At 42.8% G+C, this 20,989-nt stretch overlaps 1 protein-coding gene across 1 annotated transcript; it reads left to right on the forward strand.

Moving 5' to 3' along the window:
* Positions 1 to 761: 761 nt before the first annotated feature.
* On the forward strand, positions 762 to 20,751 carry aoc2 (amine oxidase copper containing 2). Its single transcript, XM_031317508.2, has 5 exons — positions 762 to 2,403; positions 6,623 to 6,741; positions 17,399 to 17,565; positions 18,983 to 19,115; positions 20,088 to 20,751. Exons 1-5 carry the CDS (start codon positions 846 to 848, stop codon positions 20,376 to 20,378), a joined length of 2,268 nt encoding a protein of 755 aa, XP_031173368.1. The 5' UTR covers positions 762 to 845; the 3' UTR covers positions 20,379 to 20,751.
* The last annotated feature ends 238 nt before the right edge of the window (positions 20,752 to 20,989 follow it).

The following is a 20,989-nucleotide window of genomic DNA, read 5'->3' on the forward strand; positions in this document are numbered from 1 at the left end:
TGCATCAATAATTATAATCCAACAGCCAATATATTATTGTGAACTGGACCATTCTGCATAATGAGTACTTTTACTTTTGGTACTTTAAGTATATTTTGATGCTGATACTTTTTTATTTTTATTAAAGTAAAAGTTTGAATGCAGGATTTTTACTTGAAACAGAGTATTTCTACATTGTAGTATTGCTACTTTTACCCACGTAAAAAATACTTCTTCCACCACTGGTTATTGGTGTTGTGCCAAAAAGTGATTGCCATCTGCAGGAGCACCCTTTGCCCTAGATTATAACAAATCCAGTCCTTTTTTTCTCCTATTGCCAAAACGTTATTGTAGTTTCTACCTTGTCACTGAAAGGTTATTTATGCCTCACAATTAGACGACAGATTATAGCCCACCCAGTACTCTTTACCAGTTGAAATACCTTTTTAAAGGGGCAATACAACCCATAAAATGCATGCTTGCAGCTCCTACCTTGTGTTTGAAAGGTTGTTTCTGCCTTAAAATGACTTGATTTTATTAATGGGTTATATTTGACGGATTATAGCCCACCCAGTACTTTTCACATGTGACACCTGTAGAATGTTTAAACAGCTTGCGTAAAAAACTCATGTTTGGTTATGTAGCTGATGAACAGAGGCTGCATTCAACTGCATTTCAAAAGATGTTCATTCACATGGGGAGGAAGGGGCAAGGGGTTATGGGATCCATGTAGAAAGGGGTGGAGACGGAAGAGTTGAGGGGCGCGCCTCTCTTTTTCAAACGCTTTTGACCGCTTGCACGTCCTGCCCAGGGCTCATTCCTTTCCTCTCTTTCTCCAAGCACGGGCGTACGTAAGAATAGAACGGATGATGAACTCTTTTGTAAAATGGGCGCTTATCCTGTTCGTCCTCGTCTCCATCATTCTCAACATCGTCCTGATCGGCATCCACACCAGCAGGGCACCTAAATGTTCCACTCAGCGTGTCCACCCGCTGAAGCGCAAACACGACGAGCGCAGCCTCGTGTTCGCTGACCTAAGCCGGCAGGAGTACTTGCAGGTCCAGCAGTTCATGCTCAAGCAGAAAGACCTGGACATATCCACCAACCAGATCACCAAGCCATGGGGAAATTTCTTGTTTTTAATAGATCTATCTCTGCCCAAAAAAGCGGACGTGCTGGCTTACTTGGACGGGAAAAGTGCCAAGCCGGATAGAGAGGCTACCGTGGTGGTCTTTCACGGCGCAAAAGGCTACGTTAAGGAGTACGTAGTGGGGCCTCTTCCTGACCCGACATACCACAGAGATGTCACCATTGAGAGGTACAACATGGAACTGCCTATCACTGCGCGTACGGTCACCATCGGGGAATACGACTTGCTTTTCAAATATGTGGGTGAGGTCTTCTCCAAGCTGGGGAAGCTCATGAAAGAGAGCTTCGACGTAGATCAGAACAAGAAGGTGAACGCGTTCGAGCAGATGCCCCGTGGAATTCGATCCGGGGACAGAAATACCTGGATATCTTACTTTAGGGATATGAGCGGAATGTACATCCACCCGGTGGGCTTCGAGCTGCTGATCAACCACGAGAGCGTCAACGCGTCCGAATGGAAAGTGGAGCGGTTGCTTTATAACGGCCAATACTTCGACACTGTAGACGAGCTTAAAGAGAAATATGAAACGGGGTCTATTAAGAAAATAGTTTACAAGGAGACGCCCGACTACGGTTCACTGAAACCCAGGCACAAGCCTCTGCAGATTGGCCCGCAGCTGTTTAACGCAGAGGGGAAACGCTATAGCATCAGCAACAACCATGTCCTGTACCTGGACTGGAGCTTCGCTTTCGGGCTCAGCTCTGTCACAGGCTTGAGGGTGTTTGATGTGCGTTTCAAAAGTGACAGGATAATCTACGAGCTGAGCGTGCAGGAGGCCATGTCAGTCTACGGTTCAGTGACTCCGGGGATGATTCTAACAAAGTTTCTGGACGCGAGCATCGGGATAGGGCGCTTCGCACACGAACTGGTCCGTGGCGTAGATTGCCCCCATGAAGCCACCTACGTGGACACATACCGCTACATAGATGTTTCAGTCCCGGTCAGATATATGAATTCAATATGTGTGTTTGAGCACAACATGGGTCAACCCCTGCGGAGGCACTTCGCTGACTTTTTCTCCAATAGTTACGGGGGGATGGTGAACAGCGCCCTGGTGTTTAGGACCATCACAGCAATTGGAAACTATGACTACATGTGGGATTTCATCTTCTACCAGAGTGGGTCAGTGGAGGCCAAAGTGCACGCAACCGGCTACATCTCCTCTTCTTACCTGGTGGATGGTAGTCTGAAATATGGACACCAGGTCGCCGAGAACGTACTGGGGAACATCCACACCCACTTTATCAACTTCAAAGTGGACCTAGATGTGTTGGGTGAGTGGCAGTACATTTCAAACTTTGGAAAAGCATCAGGGCCAATGTAAAAAATGTATTGAAGTTCTGAGTTTAAAGTCAGAATTCTGAGTTTAAAGTCAGAATTCTGAGAATAAAATCAGATTTCTGAGAAAAAAATACATAATTCTCAATCCTGAGTTTAAAGAATTCTGAATTCCTTCTCAGAATTCTGACTTAGAACTCAAATACATTTTTCACGTGGTCCTAAAACGTATAACATATAAATCAGCTTATCTAAGCAAGTAAAGTTTTATTTCTCTAGCACTTTTCAAAAGCTAGGTTATGAAGTGCTTTACAAAACAAGGTTTAAAGAACTAGAGCTGCAAATATATATCAATCAACTATTAACTGAGGTCCAAGAGCATTTCTTTTTCGATTTTTACATATCTTCTTAGGGACTGTTATTTAATTAAGGGGCCACCGGAGGAGTTTTGTGGCCTCTAACCTAAAAAGACTTGACCCTCCCCTTATCAGTAGTAATTTTCCTATGACCCTCCAAAATGATTTGAAAAATAGGTATGACCATCCCCTTGCGTGCAAGTTTGCACTTTGCAAATATGTACAGATGCCATTTGATTTTTACAGCTGACATACATGTTAACCTCTGCATTCTCATCTTACACATCACACTCCTCTGTTATGGTGTGGTGGCCATTTCAGTAGATTTACTCACTAACATAGTTGTGGAAACACAATAAGCATGGAAACTAAATGCACACTTCATGCATTACTGCATTACCTTAAATACTAAGTTTCTCCTCTAGTAAACTAGTATTCACGTGAAATAAAATAATAAAACATTGAGACCATTCAGCAAAGGACACCGGGAAATCACCAATTCAACACTGGTTGCTATGGACTTGTCACTAGGCTTCGTCATTGTATATTTTAGCACATAGGTAAAGGTGCCGAAGCTGAACATTATATTCCAAAACACATATGTTTATTTTTAAAGCAGAATTTAACTTACATTGTAACAATTTAACAATTCGCCCTGTTTGGGCGGACGGCTGTTTTGGAACGCAATAGACAGACGCTTAAATTCAACTAAAATGTAACGGTGAACAATCAGTGTTGGACCTACAGTCTGTTGAGATGTCTCTCCAAACTCACCATAAAACGTTAAGACACGTTAAGAAAAAAGATCCGTATTTTGCCGTAATCCAATGACACGGAAAAAAAGTAATCCACAGCGATCAGTAGATCCACAAACAGAGTCACGGTGTATCCAGCAAGGCCTATACGAGCGTCACATTCACCAGCCAGCTCCAAACAGGTGAACGAGGCCTCTCCACTTCGCCGTTTAAACAAAGTGGAATAAACGTATACAAGTCCAAATCTACACAAAACCCGCAATCAATTAGTAAGCTGACATCACATTTATATACATGGCACTTAGGAAACCTTTATTGCAACGTTGGCACGGCAAGATGTCCAGACTAGTGCAACAGTTTTTTTTTTTACTAAAGCAGTATATGAAATCAGATGTATTACCTACCACCATTTAGTTGTTTTGTGTTATTTAAGATATTTATAAAATATCTGGTCATAATTATTCCACTCATTTTTTTAAACAATGCAATTACCCATTTGAGTCACCAGGGGGGCAGTGCTCCTCCTGCCCCCCCAGCAAACTCCGCATATGCGGTCAGACCCATCTGCTAGGGGGCCGAGACTGAGAGCTACATGGATAAATATGCACCAAACAAGCCACTTTGAAATTTTGCTCTTTTCATAAATAAAAAAGTTGGGTGACCAGACTAAAAAATGTTGGATGACCCTCCCTTCAACAAAAAATAAAAAGACATAACCCTCCCCTATTTTCCTCCGGTGGTCCATTCCATAAATACCAAACGGTCCCTTAAATTCACCTTTTAAGGGCATTTGCATAGAACCTGATATCCATATATTTCAAAATGTTGAGAACAAATTCTGCTGTCTGTATAGTGAGTCCCAAATTTGTCCCAGAACAATGTGGAAAGAGGTTTGCTGTTTGAAATTTATCAAACCTCTGTAAAAACAGTGGTCAAGTGGACGGATTGTTTTGGTGCTTGAAATGAGTTCACCAAAGTCTAAGGTTCACAAAATTAGTGTGATATATACATATAATAGTAGAAACATGTGTAATACATGCCTAAAATTTTATTTTGTAATCGCAAACTACTGTGATAATCGAGTCATTTTTATATGAAAAAAGTAAAAATTATCTGATTCCAGCTTCTTCATTGTGAATATTTTCTAGCTTATATTTATAGTTTTTAGTCCTCTCACAGTAGACTTGATTTGTGAACAAAACAAGACATTTAAGGATGCAATCTTGGACTTTGGAAAACACTGATCAACCCAACAACTAATCGATTAATGGAAACAATTATCAACAGATTAATCAACAAGGAAAATAATTGTTAGTTGAAGCCCTAAAAAGAACAAAAAGTACAACACAACCATTACAACAGAACAATTAGAGGCATCACTACTAAAAATAGGCTTAAGCACACAAACATTTAAAGAAGAGAAGGGTCTTCAGTTGAGACCTACAACACCCATCGTGTCATGGTGACGGCTATTAATATGGTAATTTTACAACATTGTACACATGTTGTGGAATATATAGTGTATGGTTAGTGTAAATTGAATTAGCCAAGGGAGAATCTTTACAGAACTCATTTGGGCATTGGTGTTGTGGAAGAAAAGATTCTTTCATTTCCAATTCTGTGGCTGGTTCAGATGAGTTTTATTCACTGTGCAGTGGGGACAGAAATTCATTAAAAAAAAGCTGTAGATTCTCTCTGACCAGAGTTTCTGGCCAGGATGACATACAAGGTTACGGGAAACTACAGGAAGGTGCGGTGTGGGCTGGGCTAAGCTCAGTCTCTGGGGAGACTCAACTCACAAGTCTGAGAGGATTTACACAGGCTCAGTACGAGTATGTTTCTCATCAAAGTCCTCTCAATACAAAGCTACAAAACGCAGACACTTATTTAAATCAGGATACGCTAATAATCTACTGATCAAAGTAAAATAGTTTTAGCACAGAGCTAAAGGTCATACAGAACACCAGGAATTTGATCAGTGAACATGAAAGACAATAGTAAGGATAAGATTAAACTGATGAGAAACGGGTCAATTGTTCCTCCCCAGAGATCCTTGCTTGCTTAAAACTGGCACCCAAAGAACTGCTAATTTTCTACCGGACAGCCAGGGCCTGAAATTACAATGCGCCAAATGCAGGTGAATTTTGCCATTGGCTGGTGAAACTGTCAATCTATCAATTGAAATATGTACTTTGCAATTGACAATTTAATATTAAAAAGTGGAAATGCAATCCTAAATTTAGTTTAAATTATTTTTATGAAAAAATTAAATAAAAGCTCAATCAATTGCATTTCATATTGTTATGGTTTTTTGGCGATGTCAGTGGGCGAAGGCCCTATTGAAATTAATAGAATTCTTATTATTCCACCAAATGAAAAGCATTTTTTAAGTGCTAAACATGCTCGGAAAGTTATGAAAGCGCACATATCATAACTGGTGCAAATTTACATCTAATGGGGGTCCAGGGCTTGGGTGTGGGAAATTGGCTCAATTGGCCCTACAAAATTTTAAAGAAGTAGCCCCAGTAGTGGGTTTCATATTATTGTTTTCTCTGCAGCTTTAAATTAATTTAAAAATTACATTCATAAACCAGCTGACAACCTGACATGGATCTACCCTGAGGGGACATGAGCAAAAAAAAATCTAAAGTTTAGTTTCACGTGCTCACACGAAACCTCATGTGCTCACGTGAAACTTTCATGTGCGCACGCAAAACCTTTTCATGTGCGCACATGAAAGTTTCACGTGAGCACAAGAAAGTTTCATGTGAGCACGCAAAACTTTTGTGTGAGCACATGAAAGTCGTATATCGATGTAGCCTGGGCCATGACAGTGACAGCTAGAGCAATGACTACAGTACAGAAGTTAGTTGCACTATATTTTAATCTAGGTCTTCATTATAAGGACATTGCTGCTTGGCTTGCAAGTCGTCAACATTATATTGTTTTGATATGACATTTAAAACGGATTTTAAAAGTCTTATAATCTGTTCTGGAGCAAGGGATACAGCGATTTGGATTTTTCTTTGCTCATGTCCCCTTAGGGGCTCCATACAATGCAGGTTTGTGTTATTACAAACATTTTTGCTTCATTTTCTCTGCAGGAGTGAATAACTTTTTCCAGACGAAAGACATGGAATATGTCAATGTGTCGCTGCCATGGATGCCTGATCACTATGCTATGGTTCCTCAGCTGGTGGAGAAGCAACTTAAAACAGAACAGGTCGGCCTTCTTTCACTTCCTTTAAACAGTCACTTGCATTTAAGTTTCATTTAACAGGCTTTAGAGGACAGTGTGCAACAAAGGTCATGAACTATATTCCCAGCTTTTAATAGTGTCGAGAGATAACTTGAAGCGTCATCTGCAGCACTATCACTGCCATTAACATAAATTATTTATACAATGAAGGGGTTTATTCCAAAATACCTTTGCATTATGCCAAATACTTGTTAATTGACTATTAAAAACATAATAACTGCAGAATACATGTTTTATTATCTGGGGATTGTAAAAGTAACAAGCCATGGTTCTATATTGTAATTGATGTGTCTATTGTACTTATTAGAAACCTCATACTTATTAGGCTTTGATGCATTTGTTATTAGGGGTCCAAGTGCGAGGTTCTGTGGAACCCTATTGTTTTCCTAAGGATTATTATTCATCATCATCATCATTATTTTTTTTATTCATGACTAACGTAGGCTATAGGCCACTTGGAAGCTGGAACAAAGAAATAAAATAAGTTCTCCAGAGGCCAGCCTCTATTTCACCTCCTCAGCATCCATTTACACGCTAATCGAAATGCATCACCTGACCGCTCATTTACCACGCAACCTGGAGCGCAAGCCTGAGCCCGGCCCGAGCCCGTGTAAAATGATAAAAATTAAGACCGGACCCGATGGGTTCGGGCAGAGATCTTCTTCTACCTCACCTACCAAAAATTACACGTGGACTACTAGGTGGCGCTATAATGTTTTTTTTGCCTTTAACTCCCACAGTACACATCACACATTAGAAAACCATACATCCACGTTTTCCTTGAATTAAGCTGAATCACATGATGTAGGCCACGCCCATTTCTGCTATGAAGTTTTTTTTCGCAATATGCGCGAAACCAACTTTTTCGAACTCGTCCTAGGCCATGCGGCCGATCTGCACGAAACCTGGTAGACCAGATGGACCTGACCCAAAGTTATGGAAACAATTTTGCTACGTTAAAGTTTGCGCATTTGACGACCAAACTAAATTTCCTAGCTAGCTACCAAACACGAACTTTATCATATGTCGGTCAAATGAAATGCTATCAGCAAAAAACTTGAGATTATTGTTCAACATCCCATTACGATGTTCTGTACCAAATTCTGTGAAGATCGGCCATTAGGGTGCGCTATAATCAACGTTTATGTGTTTTGGCCAATAACTCAATACATGTAAATGGGACATTTGCGATCGCAATTTCTCTGCCGCAGTAATTGCTATCAACATGAAACTCACTTGATGCTCTGTACCAAATTTGGCGAAGATCGGCCATTAGGGGGCGCTATAGGCTATGTTCAGACTGCAGGCAAAAGTGGCCCAAATCTGATTTTTTGGGGTCAAGTGACCAGGGGTCTCATTTATAAACGTGGCGTACGCACAAAACGGGGCTGAAAATGTGCGTACGCCACTTCCCACGTTAAGGTTGCGATTTATAAAAAAACAAACTTGACGGGAGAATGTGCGGTCCTCCACGCAAACTCTGACCCATGCGTACGCACATTTTGGAGACAATGGGAATTGGCGACGCAGATGGTGAGGTGGTAGACTCAGTCAGACTGCAGAAAGTAAATGTGGGAATAACGATTACTCGTAATATGTTCAAGTATTGATGCCTCACGCACCTTTTTTCACTCCATAGCTTTCATGTTACCATGAAGATTACATCCAGCAGTGCTATTTGCCCTTGTACTAAGTGATACTTGTTCCATAAACACCTTGTAAAATCCAACTCACATCTTTAATAAAAATTCGTTATTAATGTTTAATCGGCGCTGTCTCACCGTCACTGTTAGGGGCTTGTTCTGACCCAGAACACAGAGATTTCACACACAGACAATGAAAGCAGTTTGTAAAGGTTTTAATGAACAAAATTGTACTCAGAGAAACAGTGTGGGTTTTGTCTGGGCGGGGAATCTCCTGGCTGGTCCGAGTACCGAGGCGAGCCGAGGGGGAAGGATCCAGGTAGTACGAGACTCGAGGCAGACAGGCAGGGAAGAGTTCACAGTAGTTTCCACAGGTGGAGGATGAGGCTGGACGGTGAGGCTGGAAGCTTGTAGGCACAGTGGAGGAGGCAGCATCTTGTAAATGAGCTTCAGCTGTGAAGAACGGCTGTGCAGTGTTGAATCGGCCACGCCCCTTGACCTACTTTCCTCTGAACACTCCTCCAGCACTCCGGTGGAAAAACACAGACAAACAGAGAACAAAAACACCCAAAACAGGGCGGTTATGGGCAGCTCTCTAGCTGCCCATAACAGGACCCCCCCCCTCTCAACGGACGCCTCCTGGCGTCCCTCTAGGCCTCGGCTTGTCAGGGTGAGCTCAATGGAAGTCCTTTACGAGTTGCGGATCCAAAATAAAACTTCTGGGAATCCAGGAACGCTCCTCTGGTCCATAACCCTCCCAGTCGACAAGGTACTGGAGCCCTCTACCCCGCTGCCGAACATCCAAAAGCCTTTGGACAGTGTAGGCCGGGTGGTCGTCAATCATGCGTACAGGTGGTGGAGGATCTGCAGGCAGCACAGAGGACTGGACGAGACAGGTTTCAGTTGCGACACATGAAAGGTAAGATGACACTCATAGTCCGTGGCAACTTTAACCGCACAGCCGAGGGATTGATAATCGAATCATAACGAATGGACCCAAAAACTGAGGTGCCAACTTGCGTGATTCAATCCGCAGGGGAATGTTCTTGGAAGAAAGCCACACCTGTTGTCCGGGCTGGTACTGGGGGGCTGGGGTCCTGTGCCGATCTGCCGAATTCTTGTTCTGCTCCATGGTCCTGAGCAACGCTTCACGGGTGTCGCGCCAAACTTGATGACAGCGACGTACGTTCTCCTGAACAGAGGGAACAGCCAATTCCTTCTCTTGATCAGGAAACAGAGGAGGTTGATACCCCAGTGACGCCTCGAAAGGGGATAGGCCGGTAGCAGAGGTGGTCAGGGAGTTGTGGGCATACTCGATCCAGGGAAGGTGTTTCGCCCAAGAAGATGGATGCTGAGCCGCCACGCAATGAAAAGACGCTTCTAGGTCCTGGTTGGCTCTCTCAGTCTGGCCGTTTGATTGGGTGAAATCCTGAGGAGAGACTCACAGTCGCGCCAAGAGCAGAGCAAAATTCTTTCCAGACTTGAGAAATGAACTGTGGGCCTCTGTCAGAAACAATGTCCACAGGTATTCCATGGGGACGGAATACATGTAAGACTAAGAGATCCGCTGCCTCACTGGCAGTGGAGAATCTGTCCACACAGGGAGACCAGTGACAAAGTCCAGGGCTATGTGTGACCAGGGATGACTCGGGACTGGCAGGGGTTGCAGCAGACCTGAGGGAGACTGGTGGGATGCTTTACCTCGGGCACAGATGGTACACGCTGCCACGAAAGCCCGAACATCAGCTTCTGCTGACGGCCACCAAAAATGTCTTTTCAGCAACGTAAGGGTACGTTGCATCCCCGGATGGCAGGCGAAACGGGAAGAATGAACCCACTGCAACACTTCGGACTGCACAGACACAGGGACATAGAGCCGGCCAGATGGTCCATCTGCTGGTCCAGGGTCTGATGCTTGGGCCGTCTTGACCAGGGATTCAATCTCCCAGCGAACTGCGGCCACAATGCAGGTAGAGGGCAGGATGGACTCTGGTTCACTGGACTCTTCAGAGATGGAAAACTGGCGGGACAAAGCATCAGGTTTTACATTGTGAGATCCAGGACGGTAAGTAAGAGTAAAGTTAAACCTACTGAAGAATATGGACCATCTGGCCTGGTGAGAGTTTAGTCTCTTTGAAGACTGGATAAAGGCCAGGTTCTTGTGGTCGGTCCATACCACAAAAGGCTGTTCCGCCCCATCCAGCCAATGCCTCCATTCCTCCAGTGCCAGTTTCACGGCCAGCAACTCCCGGTTTCCCACGTCATAGTGTCTCTGGAGATAACTTTTTGGAGAAAAAAGCACAAGGATGGAGTTTTTGATCCGTGGGGGAGCATTGTGATAGAACCGCTCCAACACCGGAGTCTGAAGCATCCACTTCCACCACAAATGGCAAAGAAGTATCAGGGTGAATGAGCACAGGGGAGGTCGAAAACAGTTTTTTCAGGGTACTCATGCTAAATCAGCTTCAGGAGACCACACAAACGGAACTTTAGGGGAAGTGAGTTTGGTGAGGGGAGCAACCACCTGACTAAAGCCCTGAATGAATCTCCTGTAAAAATTAGCAAACCCCAGAAAACGTTGTAGTTGTTTAAGTTACTGCCTTAATCTTGTTGGGGTCTGCTGAAACCTGTCCCTTTTCAATAATGAACCCAAGGAAGGGGACAGACTCACAGTGGAACTCACACTTCTCTGCTTTAACAAAAAGTTTGTTTTCCAACAGACGTTGCAGGACGAGACGGACGTGGGAAACGTGTTATTTAAGGGACTTAGAAAAAATCAGAATATCGTCCAGGTAGACGAAAACAAAACGATTTAACACGTCTCTTAACACATCATTCACCATTGTTTGGAATACAGCTGGTGCATTTGTGAGTCCAAAAGGCATTACCAGATATTCGAAGTGTCCAAGTGGTGTATTGAAAGCTGTTTTCCACTCATCTCCTTGCCGAATCCTGACGAGATGATAGGCATTGCGCAGATCCAGTTTAGAGAAGACAGTGGCGCCCTGAAGTGGGTCAAAAACAGAATTGATTAGTGGCAAAGGGTATTTATTTTTTACTGTAATGTTCAGACCGCGAAAATCTATACAGGGGAGTAGCGTCTTGTGCTTCTTGTCCACAAAGAAGAACCCCGCCCCCACAGGTGATGATGATGGACGAATGATACCTGCGGCCAGGGACTCTCCGATATACTTTTCCATAGCCTCTCTCTCAGGTCTGGACAGGTTGTAGAGTCGGCTAGCAGGCAAGGGAGCTCCTGGAAACAGCTCAATTGCACAGTCATAGGGTCTATGGGGTGGCAGAGATAATGCTTTCTCCTTGCTGAACACTTCCGCTAGATCCAGATATTCTTTGGGGACTGATGACAGATCGGGCAGTTTCTCTGATACAGTTGGGGTTTTGATTATCGGAGAGAACAAGTGTAACTGGGACAGTTTGCTGCGTAATTTTTGCCAGTAACTGACTGTCAATGGTAGTGACATTGATAGGGGAAGGGAGTGATTCGAGGGGATTGTTCGCCTGCTTAGCCAGATTAAGATCAATGAAGTTATCCTCTGCCCCCGAATCAATGTACCTTAGATGATTCTGAGGCAAAAGACAGTGGCTTCTGTTGAAAAATTAATCTGCATTGAAGCAGGAAACCACGGCACTTGTTCTCTGAACACACCTCCAGCACTCCAGGTGGAAAAACACAGACACACACAGAAACACACAGACAAACAGAGAACAAAAACACCCAAAACAGGGAGGAGAGAGAGCTGCCCATAACAGTCACAATTGTTTGCTACGGAGCGCAGGAGGAGGAGATGGCCCAACTGCATGGATTACAGGATAGCATCAAATACCGTAGCATTAGATAACGGCAGAACACAGTGTAAATAGCTAAATATGTCTTTAATACTGTGCATATATCATCAAATGTCAAAGTCTGGAAATACAGTCGTTAAGCTCTCGCGCAATCGTTACAGTTAATGTCCTCGTTATCGGTCCTAACTTTAATACTGTTCGTAACAAAACCTGCATGAAGAAAAGTGTGTTTGCCTATTAGACTTTCATCTTCAGATTGTATCTTGGGGTGACCACGAAAGTTGATGCTGTGATTTTGGCAAGGTGTTAACAATCACAATATGTTGTAAACATATAAATACTGCAGTGAACACGTGCGTAATGCTGCATGATGGCACTGCTGGACCTGCAGGAGGACTACGGCAATGAAAGAAAGGAGGAAAAGGGTAAAAAGGAGAAAAAGAGGCTTCAGGGACTATGACGATGACTGGCTATGCCAAACTGAATATGCCAATTTAAATTCCTTAAAGCTGTGCTCTAGGATCTCTGTACTGAATTGGGTCTAGTAGAGAGGGCAACGCGCCGGAACCGTGCCATCCCGGTCCAAATACTGGTCCTCGCCACTCTGGGGGCAACCGGCTGTTTCCAGAGGGAAATGTCAGACAAGTGTTTTATATAAATATTATATATAATCTTCAACTTCATCACTAAGTCTTGTTTGGATATAATATATAGTTCTGTTAAATCTTATCATATAGATCTGGTATATCGAAGCTATCCCCGAGTGCCGTAATGCCTGCCGTTTTGGAAAGTATTATTAATAATATTAGGTATTATTATAATATTTGTCCTGTTCTCGCACAGTGTAGGGAAACCTGAGACAAATTTATAATTCAATGTGCAGCAATTCCTGAACGTCTGAGAAGTTTTTTGCTTTTTCCCCGCCAGTCGTCATGATTCGGCATGATTCAGCATGATTTGGCATGATTCAGCGCAACGAAAGAAGAACTGCCAGGGTCACTAACATACTGATCAGCATTCATGAGGAGCTTTGCATTGAATATTTATGGTTAAAAATGGGCGTGTACAGGGCGATAAGAGGCTGATTCACGTACGCACACAATCTGTAATTTATAAAGGGAACATTGCTTACAGATGTACGTACGCACGGTAGTAGTAAGGATCCTATGCACAGTTTTATAAATGAGACCCCTGGTCAGACTTCTTCAGGAGTAATGTGAACACTCAAATCTTGCCCAGATCAGATTTTTTCAAATCAGATATAGACCACTTCCATATGTGGTCCTGAATCAGACCCAGGTCTGATATTTTTCAATGCGGCCGCAGTGTGAACAACCAAGGCGGATTTGATACGACTTTTACGTCAATCTACATCGACATGTCTCACAATTATGCGCCGGCAGGAGTTAGCCCTAGACAAAATGAAAAAATGAACTAGGTATCCGAAAGTTTTGAATAAACTGTGAAGCTATTCACAACACAGTCCCACCACTCCTGGCTTCGTCTCTGCATCCACACAGACCTCTGTAGTGAATTTGCAGCCATAACCCTGCAAAAGGCCAAAATAGCCAATTTGACTCTCTTTCTCTTCATTCTTCTCCCCCTCAGCACCTGCTCATTAATGTTAAGGCTGCCATTAAACAAACATTTTGAAATAAAAGCAAAAATGCTTACTTCCTCCATAATCTCCCTAATTTTTGTGCAACAGCGTGCTGCGTCTGCTGTCATTGTTATTGTTCTTTTGCGCATGCGGGTCAGTTCAAAACCGCAAACAGTTCACACTGGAATCTGATATACACCACATTTTGAAAGGTAATGTGAACAGCCAAACAAAAAATCTGATTTGAGCAAAAAATTTAAATTAAGCATTAAGACTTATGGTGGGTGTGAACGTAGCCATAGTCAACTAAACCAGTTTAGGCCCTTTTACTCAATCAATGTTAATAGAATATTTGCAATGGCAATATACCGCAGACCTTGCGGCTCACACCTCTCGATATTTATTGACGTTTGCTTCCCCACCTTCACGCTTTGGGTCCCGCTTTCGCATGCTCCCCGGGTCGCCAGGGGCGATTGACATCGGGAGGCTTGGACCCCGTCATAACTGCTTGCAGTACTAGTATATATTTGCATCTTCATGAGAAAATGTTTCTAATAATAATATTTCATGCTGTGAAATATACTGCTGAGTTCATATTATAGGGCAATAACATTTTCAGGGTTTTACTTGTATTTTGTGTTTGAACTAGAACATGTTTACGTGCTTTAATGTTAAAAACACTTTATTTTTCTCATACTGCTCATGGCTGCTGCACCTGTATTCACCCTCTGTATGAGATGCTCTGTTGGAGCGCCTGTCTCTTTAAGCCCCCCTCCCGACAAAGCCCAGTCTTCTCTGATTGGCCAGAGTGTTCCTGGCATCTGAGCTCCGACGCAGCCTTGCTGTTGTATCACTAGTTAGGGCCCGAGCGCCGACAGCGCCGAAGGCCCTATTGAAACTGAAGGAATTATTATTTTCTGCAAGTAAATTGGCTTTTTGAGGGGCTTAACATATTCAAAAACTCACCAAATTTGGCGGTCGCATCAAGTCTGGTGAAAATTTACATATTTTAAGGGTTTTGGGAATAGCCGCACAAAAATGGCTCGCTAGCGCCCCCTACAAAGTTAAAAAAAATTGAGCCCCTGCAGTGCGTTTAACGTAGACTCACGAAACTTGGTACAGATATGTAAGATGTTAAGACGCACACAAAACGGCATTGAAGCCATACCCTAAACCCAACAGGAAGTCCGCCATTTTGAATTGAAAGTTCGAAATTAGTGTGATTTTGGCCATTTCCACGTCGTACTTTAACAAACTCCTCCTAGAGATTTCATCCGATCAACTTCAAATTTGGTCTGTGCCATCTTAAGACATTAAAAATGAAAAGTTGTTAAAAGAAAAAAATTTCGTCATAGGGCGTGGCCGTGGCGGGCGGCCATTTTGTGCATTTCGCCATCAAAACAGGAAGTGGGTGTAACTTGAGTGTACATTGTCCAATTGGCTCGAAACTTTTCAGGATTCATAAGAGTCCAACCCTAAGGACAAATAAAGGCTGATATTTACTTAAAGTCAGCGCCCCCTAGTGGCAACAGGAAGTAGGCCTAAAAGTCAAGGTGCTATACTTTAACGAACTCCTCCTAGAGATGTCATCCGATGTAGTTCAAACTTGGTCTGTACCATCCCAACACCTTAAAGATGAAAAGTTATTAAAAGAAAAACTTTTCGTCAGACGGTGTGGGCGTGGCGTGGTGGCCATTTTGAGTGTTTAGCGATGAACAAAGAAGTTGTAACGTTAGTGTACATTGTCATATCCGCCCGAAATTTCTCACAATTGACAAGGGTCCAGGCCTGAGGACTATAGGCCAAAATTGACTTTGGTCATAGCGCCCCCTGCTGGCAACAGGAAATCTGGCTTATATGACAAACATCATCCGATTTACGTGAAACTTAGAATGTGTGGTCTACATGTCATACTGAGCCGCCCCCTATACTTTAACCACGCCCATGTCCTCAAGCCATGCCCCCTTTTATGGCTTTTGAACCGTTTAAGGTATCTGGTGGACTCTGGTGTGGGGTATCATTGAACTCAGCAGAGAGTTCCTTTTTCATTGGTCATGGTTTGGCCCACCCCCTATGCTTAAGCCACGTGAGCATAACGTATACCACGTTAAGGTATACTCTTGTGTCATTGAACTCTGTAGACAGATTCCCTTTTTATTGGTGACCGTTTGCCCGCCCCCTCTACTTTGTAAATTTGCTACTACTGTGTCCAGAAGGAGGTGGTAATTGACAACGGTTTTAATGGCCCTCACTGGGTCAAACCTCCATTTGAATTCCGACTGATCATTCCCTGATCATTCCCTCCAGAGGGTAGCCTTTTGGGTAGTTTTTTTAAAGATTTATTTAGGCCTTTATTAGATAAGACAGTTGAAGACATGAAAGAGGGAGAGAGAGGGGAAATTACGTACAGCAAAGGGCTGCAGGTCAGAATCGAAGCTGCGGCTGTTTCCAGTCCAGTCTTCAGATAAAAAGACCTTTGTTTCTCCCATAACAAAAATGATTAACATTAAATGGAAAAAAAACATGTTAAAAAACAAATGAAATATAAAGTAGAAGAACAATATAAAGACAAAACAGCTGTAAGATGAAGTTGAAATCAGGCCTTGCGAGTGGAGATGCTCTCTGACCTGTGGTGTCTTAGGTTGTATCCTGAGACCTTCTACCTGAACATAGCATGGATTGGGTGGTGTTTGTCCCTGAGGATGCCCTGTGCTTTTCGTCTACAGTGCTGCGTCTGGTAGAAAGGAATCATAGGTGTCTGCCCTGCTGAGGCTATTCCTGTAGTTTGAGATGGATTGAATTCCCTGCCACATACGCCTTGTGTTATTGTCCCTGTAGGAGCTCTCAAGTCTCTCAGAGTATGTCCTCTTGGCAGCTCTGATGGACTTTTGGAACTCATAACGGGAATTTTTATACTCCATAGTGTTCCCTGACTTGAAAGTTGCATACCGGCTCCTGATCTTCATGCGTATGTCCGCATTAAACCAGGGCTTCTGGTTAGGGAACAAACGAATAATCTGGCTGGGGATACAGATGGAGGTGCACCAGTTGATATAGCTGCTTACAGTATCTGTATCAGTGGCCTTTTTGAAAATGTCCATGTTTGTGGCCTCTAAACAACCCTGCAGTTCTGCCAGTGCACATCTTCACAGATCTCACTGTGACTGGATTTGCTTTTAGCCTTGTGGTGTAAGTCGGCTGTAACAGGACTGCTAGGTGGTCATATTTACCAAAGTGAGGTTTGGTTAATGACACTTTTTTTGCCGTACCCAACCCTATTAGAGTAGGTTTACATGCTTTGATGTTCAAAAAACATACTATGTATCTCATACTGCCAAATTCAAACATGCTTGCTCAAGCAGCACCTATGGACAGCACATTGGGCTGGCATTCTCAATAAATGACATCACTAATTGAGGAATTTCAAACAGGAATGTGGGCGAGCCGTTTTTAGGCAGTTGAGAAAAAACATAAAAAGGGGCTCTTTAATCCACCAGTGTTGCAGCCAACAAAGTAACCCTACATCTTGACTGTGGGACTAATTTTACTAGTTTACTGTGCACTTACACAGGAGGCAGCTCTGCGTTACGACACTAAGACTCCTCGCTACCTCCACATCGCCAGCAACAAGACCAACCGCTGGGGTCACCATCGGTCCTACAGGCTGCAGGTGTTTAGCTTCACCGGGGACCACCTCCCAGAGAGCCAGGCCGAGGAGAGAGCCATGTCGTGGGCCAGGTGAGCCTGAACAGCCACAAAGTCAAAAAATCTCACTTTCAAAAGTTAATGACACTTTTTTGCATTGATGATTAAAAGTTGTGTTAGACAGGATGTGTTTTACAGATACTCATAGGACTAGATTATGACCTCCACTAAGCTCAATTTAAAATGTGGATTACATTGTATAATAAATAGTAAAAATTATATATTATTATATTGAAACTCACAACCAGTACTTTTATGCAGCATGGATAGTAACAATCTGTGATCAGGGAAGTCCTGACAAAAGTGTTTCCTAAAAGTACCTTCCCATACAACTAAACTGCATTCTCAAATTTCTCCTGGATTGCGTTCCCTTCAACACCCATCGTACCAGCGACAGGTGCATGTTGTGGTTGCAGTTTTAAACAAGTGGTTAACATTGTGAATTAAATCAAAACTACTTGGTTAGGTTAAAAAAAAGATTGTGGTTTGTGCTAAAATACGTGCTTTTGTTATGCAACTTAAGTGACGTATGTAAGTTTAAATAAGCTTTTGGTTTCACACAGGACACATTGGTCTGCTAGGTAAAAAAAAGTCCTGTGCTTGTTTGACTAATCCATCCACCATGACCCTATGCTGACTCAAAATACGTCAGAAACAATATACTGTATTTAGAATGCAGTACAGTACAGAACCTAATTTTTAGGAGGCAGGGCTGGTCCTGAAGTCAGACTATATTTGTTTGTTTGTGGACGTTTTGTTTTTCCTCGTCAAAGTATTTTAGAGAAATTAAGATACAGTGCATACACTACATGATGGCAGAATGCATGTTTTGAATTTCATAATGATATATTTTGGACCACTGGATCACATATTACACAAAACATGACATTAAATCTCACCTACATGCAGACAACATACTGCTGTATGTCATCCAAAGAACTAGTGACACCACTAATGGGTGTGATTATGTGACTCTAACGTACTCTATCATTTGAAAAAGTGATGATTGTGGTTCTGTCATGGTTCTTTAGCAGAGTAGCCCAGTCAAAATCTAGTCATTTCTAACCTATCCACAGGGTGAAAGCAATACCACCGTTGCTCTTGCGGCTGGTAATAAGAAGTCTGAAGAATAGCATTAGCTTAATACGTAAATAACGTATTAAGCTAATGCTATTCTTCAGATGGATGTGTCAATAAATTGCATGTAAGGTAGCTATAGTGTGCATACCTTTCTTTATGTTTTCATTGCTGTCTTCTGTTGGTTCAGCACCTGCCTTCAACATTATTTGGATGTGTGGGACTAGTAGGCATTGTTTGGCATTACACATAATCTGCGGATCGTTTTATAACAATGTTCTTGTCTGGTGATGAGCCACAGAGCCTTAGATGTTCAGACATGCTGCTGGCCATCTAAAGCCATCTCTCTTTGCGGCTCTTCTGTCATCTCCAGATATAAGGTTGCCATCACCAAGCATAAGGATTTAGAGCAGTTCAGCTCCAGTCTGTACAATCAGAACAACATCTGGAATCCAGCTGTCGACTTCAGCAAGTACATTGAAGACAACGAAAACATCGAAGACGAGGTGTGTTGAGATGGAATGTGTATGTGAAAAATAATTAAAAGACTGTAAAAATAATGGACAAAGCTTTCGGGTCTAAAAAGTTAAGCCAATGCGGAGTGCCTTAAACCTGCATTCTATCTAATTTCCAGCTGGGGGCGACTCCACTGGTTGCAAGAAGAAGTCAATTTATAGGGAAATGACCCTACTTCTCACTTGATTTATTACCTCAGTAAACATTTTCATAATGAGTTTATGGCCTTAATCGCTAGTTTCACGTCTTCTTCAATATAGCATGATGTTAATTTTAAATTATGGTCCAATTTTTTTTAAGCAGGGCATACTTTAAAGGCGTGGCTACACGCCGACCTGTCAATCATGATAGAGGCTTAGCAATGCTAACCCTGGCACTGTGTACATTAAAATAGCTGTGAACTTGTTTTTGAGTGTGTCTTTAACATTGCCCCTCTCACTCAGTGTGTTTTCACTTCATAAAAGTTAAGTGAAACATTTTGTTCAACCAAGTTAGCTAGCAACCGCTAGCGTTAGCTGGTAGCTTGAAGAAACGTTTGCCGATTTTCGGTACTGCGGTACATGCAGATGAATGGCGACAGTACCTGGAGGTCTGCGATTACCTACCAGAAAACTCTCCTGGATGACTCGCATTAGAAGGGTTGAAAATCAGCAACTCTCCGTCTTTATCATTTAGCTTAGCACAGCGCCCTTGCAACCATAAATTACACTGGTTTGGCCTCCCTAGTGCCACCCTGTTGTCAAAAATCGGCACGTCAGGTTACAAAAAACCAAGATGGCGACGCCCGTATCGCCAAACTCGACCCTTTAAAATGGCAGTCCACAAACCAATGGGTGACGTCACAGATGCTACGTCCACTATTGACAAGTGATAAGATAATATAAACATATATGTAAACGTGAACTTACATAACTCAGCTGAATTTTTTAATTTGCATGATGTGTATGAAAATGTGCCTGCAGGACCTGATTGCCTGGGTGACCACTGGCTTCCTCCACATCCCCCACTCCGAGGACATCCCCAACACGGTAACTGTGGGCAATGGGGGCGGGGTCCTGCTGCGGCCCCACAACTATTTTGATGAGGACCCGTCTATCCACTCTGCGGATAGTGTGTACATTGACCCGGGCAGTGAGGACAGCTGTGAGAACAATAGGATGGCCTGCCTTGCTCAAGAGACCTGCAGCCCCGTCCTTGAACCCCTCACCTACAACGGCTTTGACGGAGTCATGAAGTTTGAAGATCGGGTCTGATTTATTGTGCACTGCCTTGCCTTGCTGCACCAGGCAAGGAAATAAGTAAAGAAAATACTTAACATTTTGGAAAATATGCTTACTTACTTAGTGTTTCTGAAAGTGCGAGGAGAAGATCATACCCTCTCACTAACACAGATTGTTATCAATCTCCTCCTCTCATTCTTGGATGGAAAGAAAATAATCATATTTCTCAAAATGTTGAACTATTTTTTTTTTTTAATAGTAGTAGTTATTAGCTTATATGACCACGAAAAGGAAGTGAAGAAAAGAACTTCATCACACTAATAGAGTCCTCTACAGATTCCACCTGTCCTAGTCATGCTGGTATGGACACTGGTGGGGAACCTTCTCAGTGACCAAAGTTCAGCATGAAAATCATAACTGTCTCCCTGAAATACCAACTGTTCTGGGTCCTTCTAGGGTCGATGCTTGGTTAGTAATCCAGCCTTGGCCGACAAATATGGCCAATTCAATGATACAATTATAATCTGGGAAACCAAATCGAAACATCTTAACATGTCAAAGAAATCGAAATTCAGCATTTAGTTAAATCATTGTTTGAATAGTACACTTAAAGTGCCTTAGCATCACCAGTCTTAAAACATAGT

Source organism: Sander lucioperca, chromosome 2, assembly GCF_008315115.2.
Source record: "Sander lucioperca isolate FBNREF2018 chromosome 2, SLUC_FBN_1.2, whole genome shotgun sequence".
NCBI classification, from domain to species: Eukaryota; Metazoa; Chordata; class Actinopteri; order Perciformes; family Percidae; genus Sander; species Sander lucioperca.

Bases quoted from the DNA above. Each gene is read 5' to 3' on its own strand.
- aoc2 (XM_031317508.2), top strand. From the start codon at position 846: ATGATGAACTCTTTTGTAAAATGGGCGCTTATCCTGTTCGTCCTCGTC. The intron at 6,742-17,398 runs GTCGGCCTTCTT...GCACTTACACAG, and splicing joins AGCAACTTAAAACAGAACAG to GAGGCAGCTCTGCGTTACGA. The intron at 17,566-18,982 runs GTGAGCCTGAAC...TGTCATCTCCAG, and splicing joins AGAGCCATGTCGTGGGCCAG to ATATAAGGTTGCCATCACCA.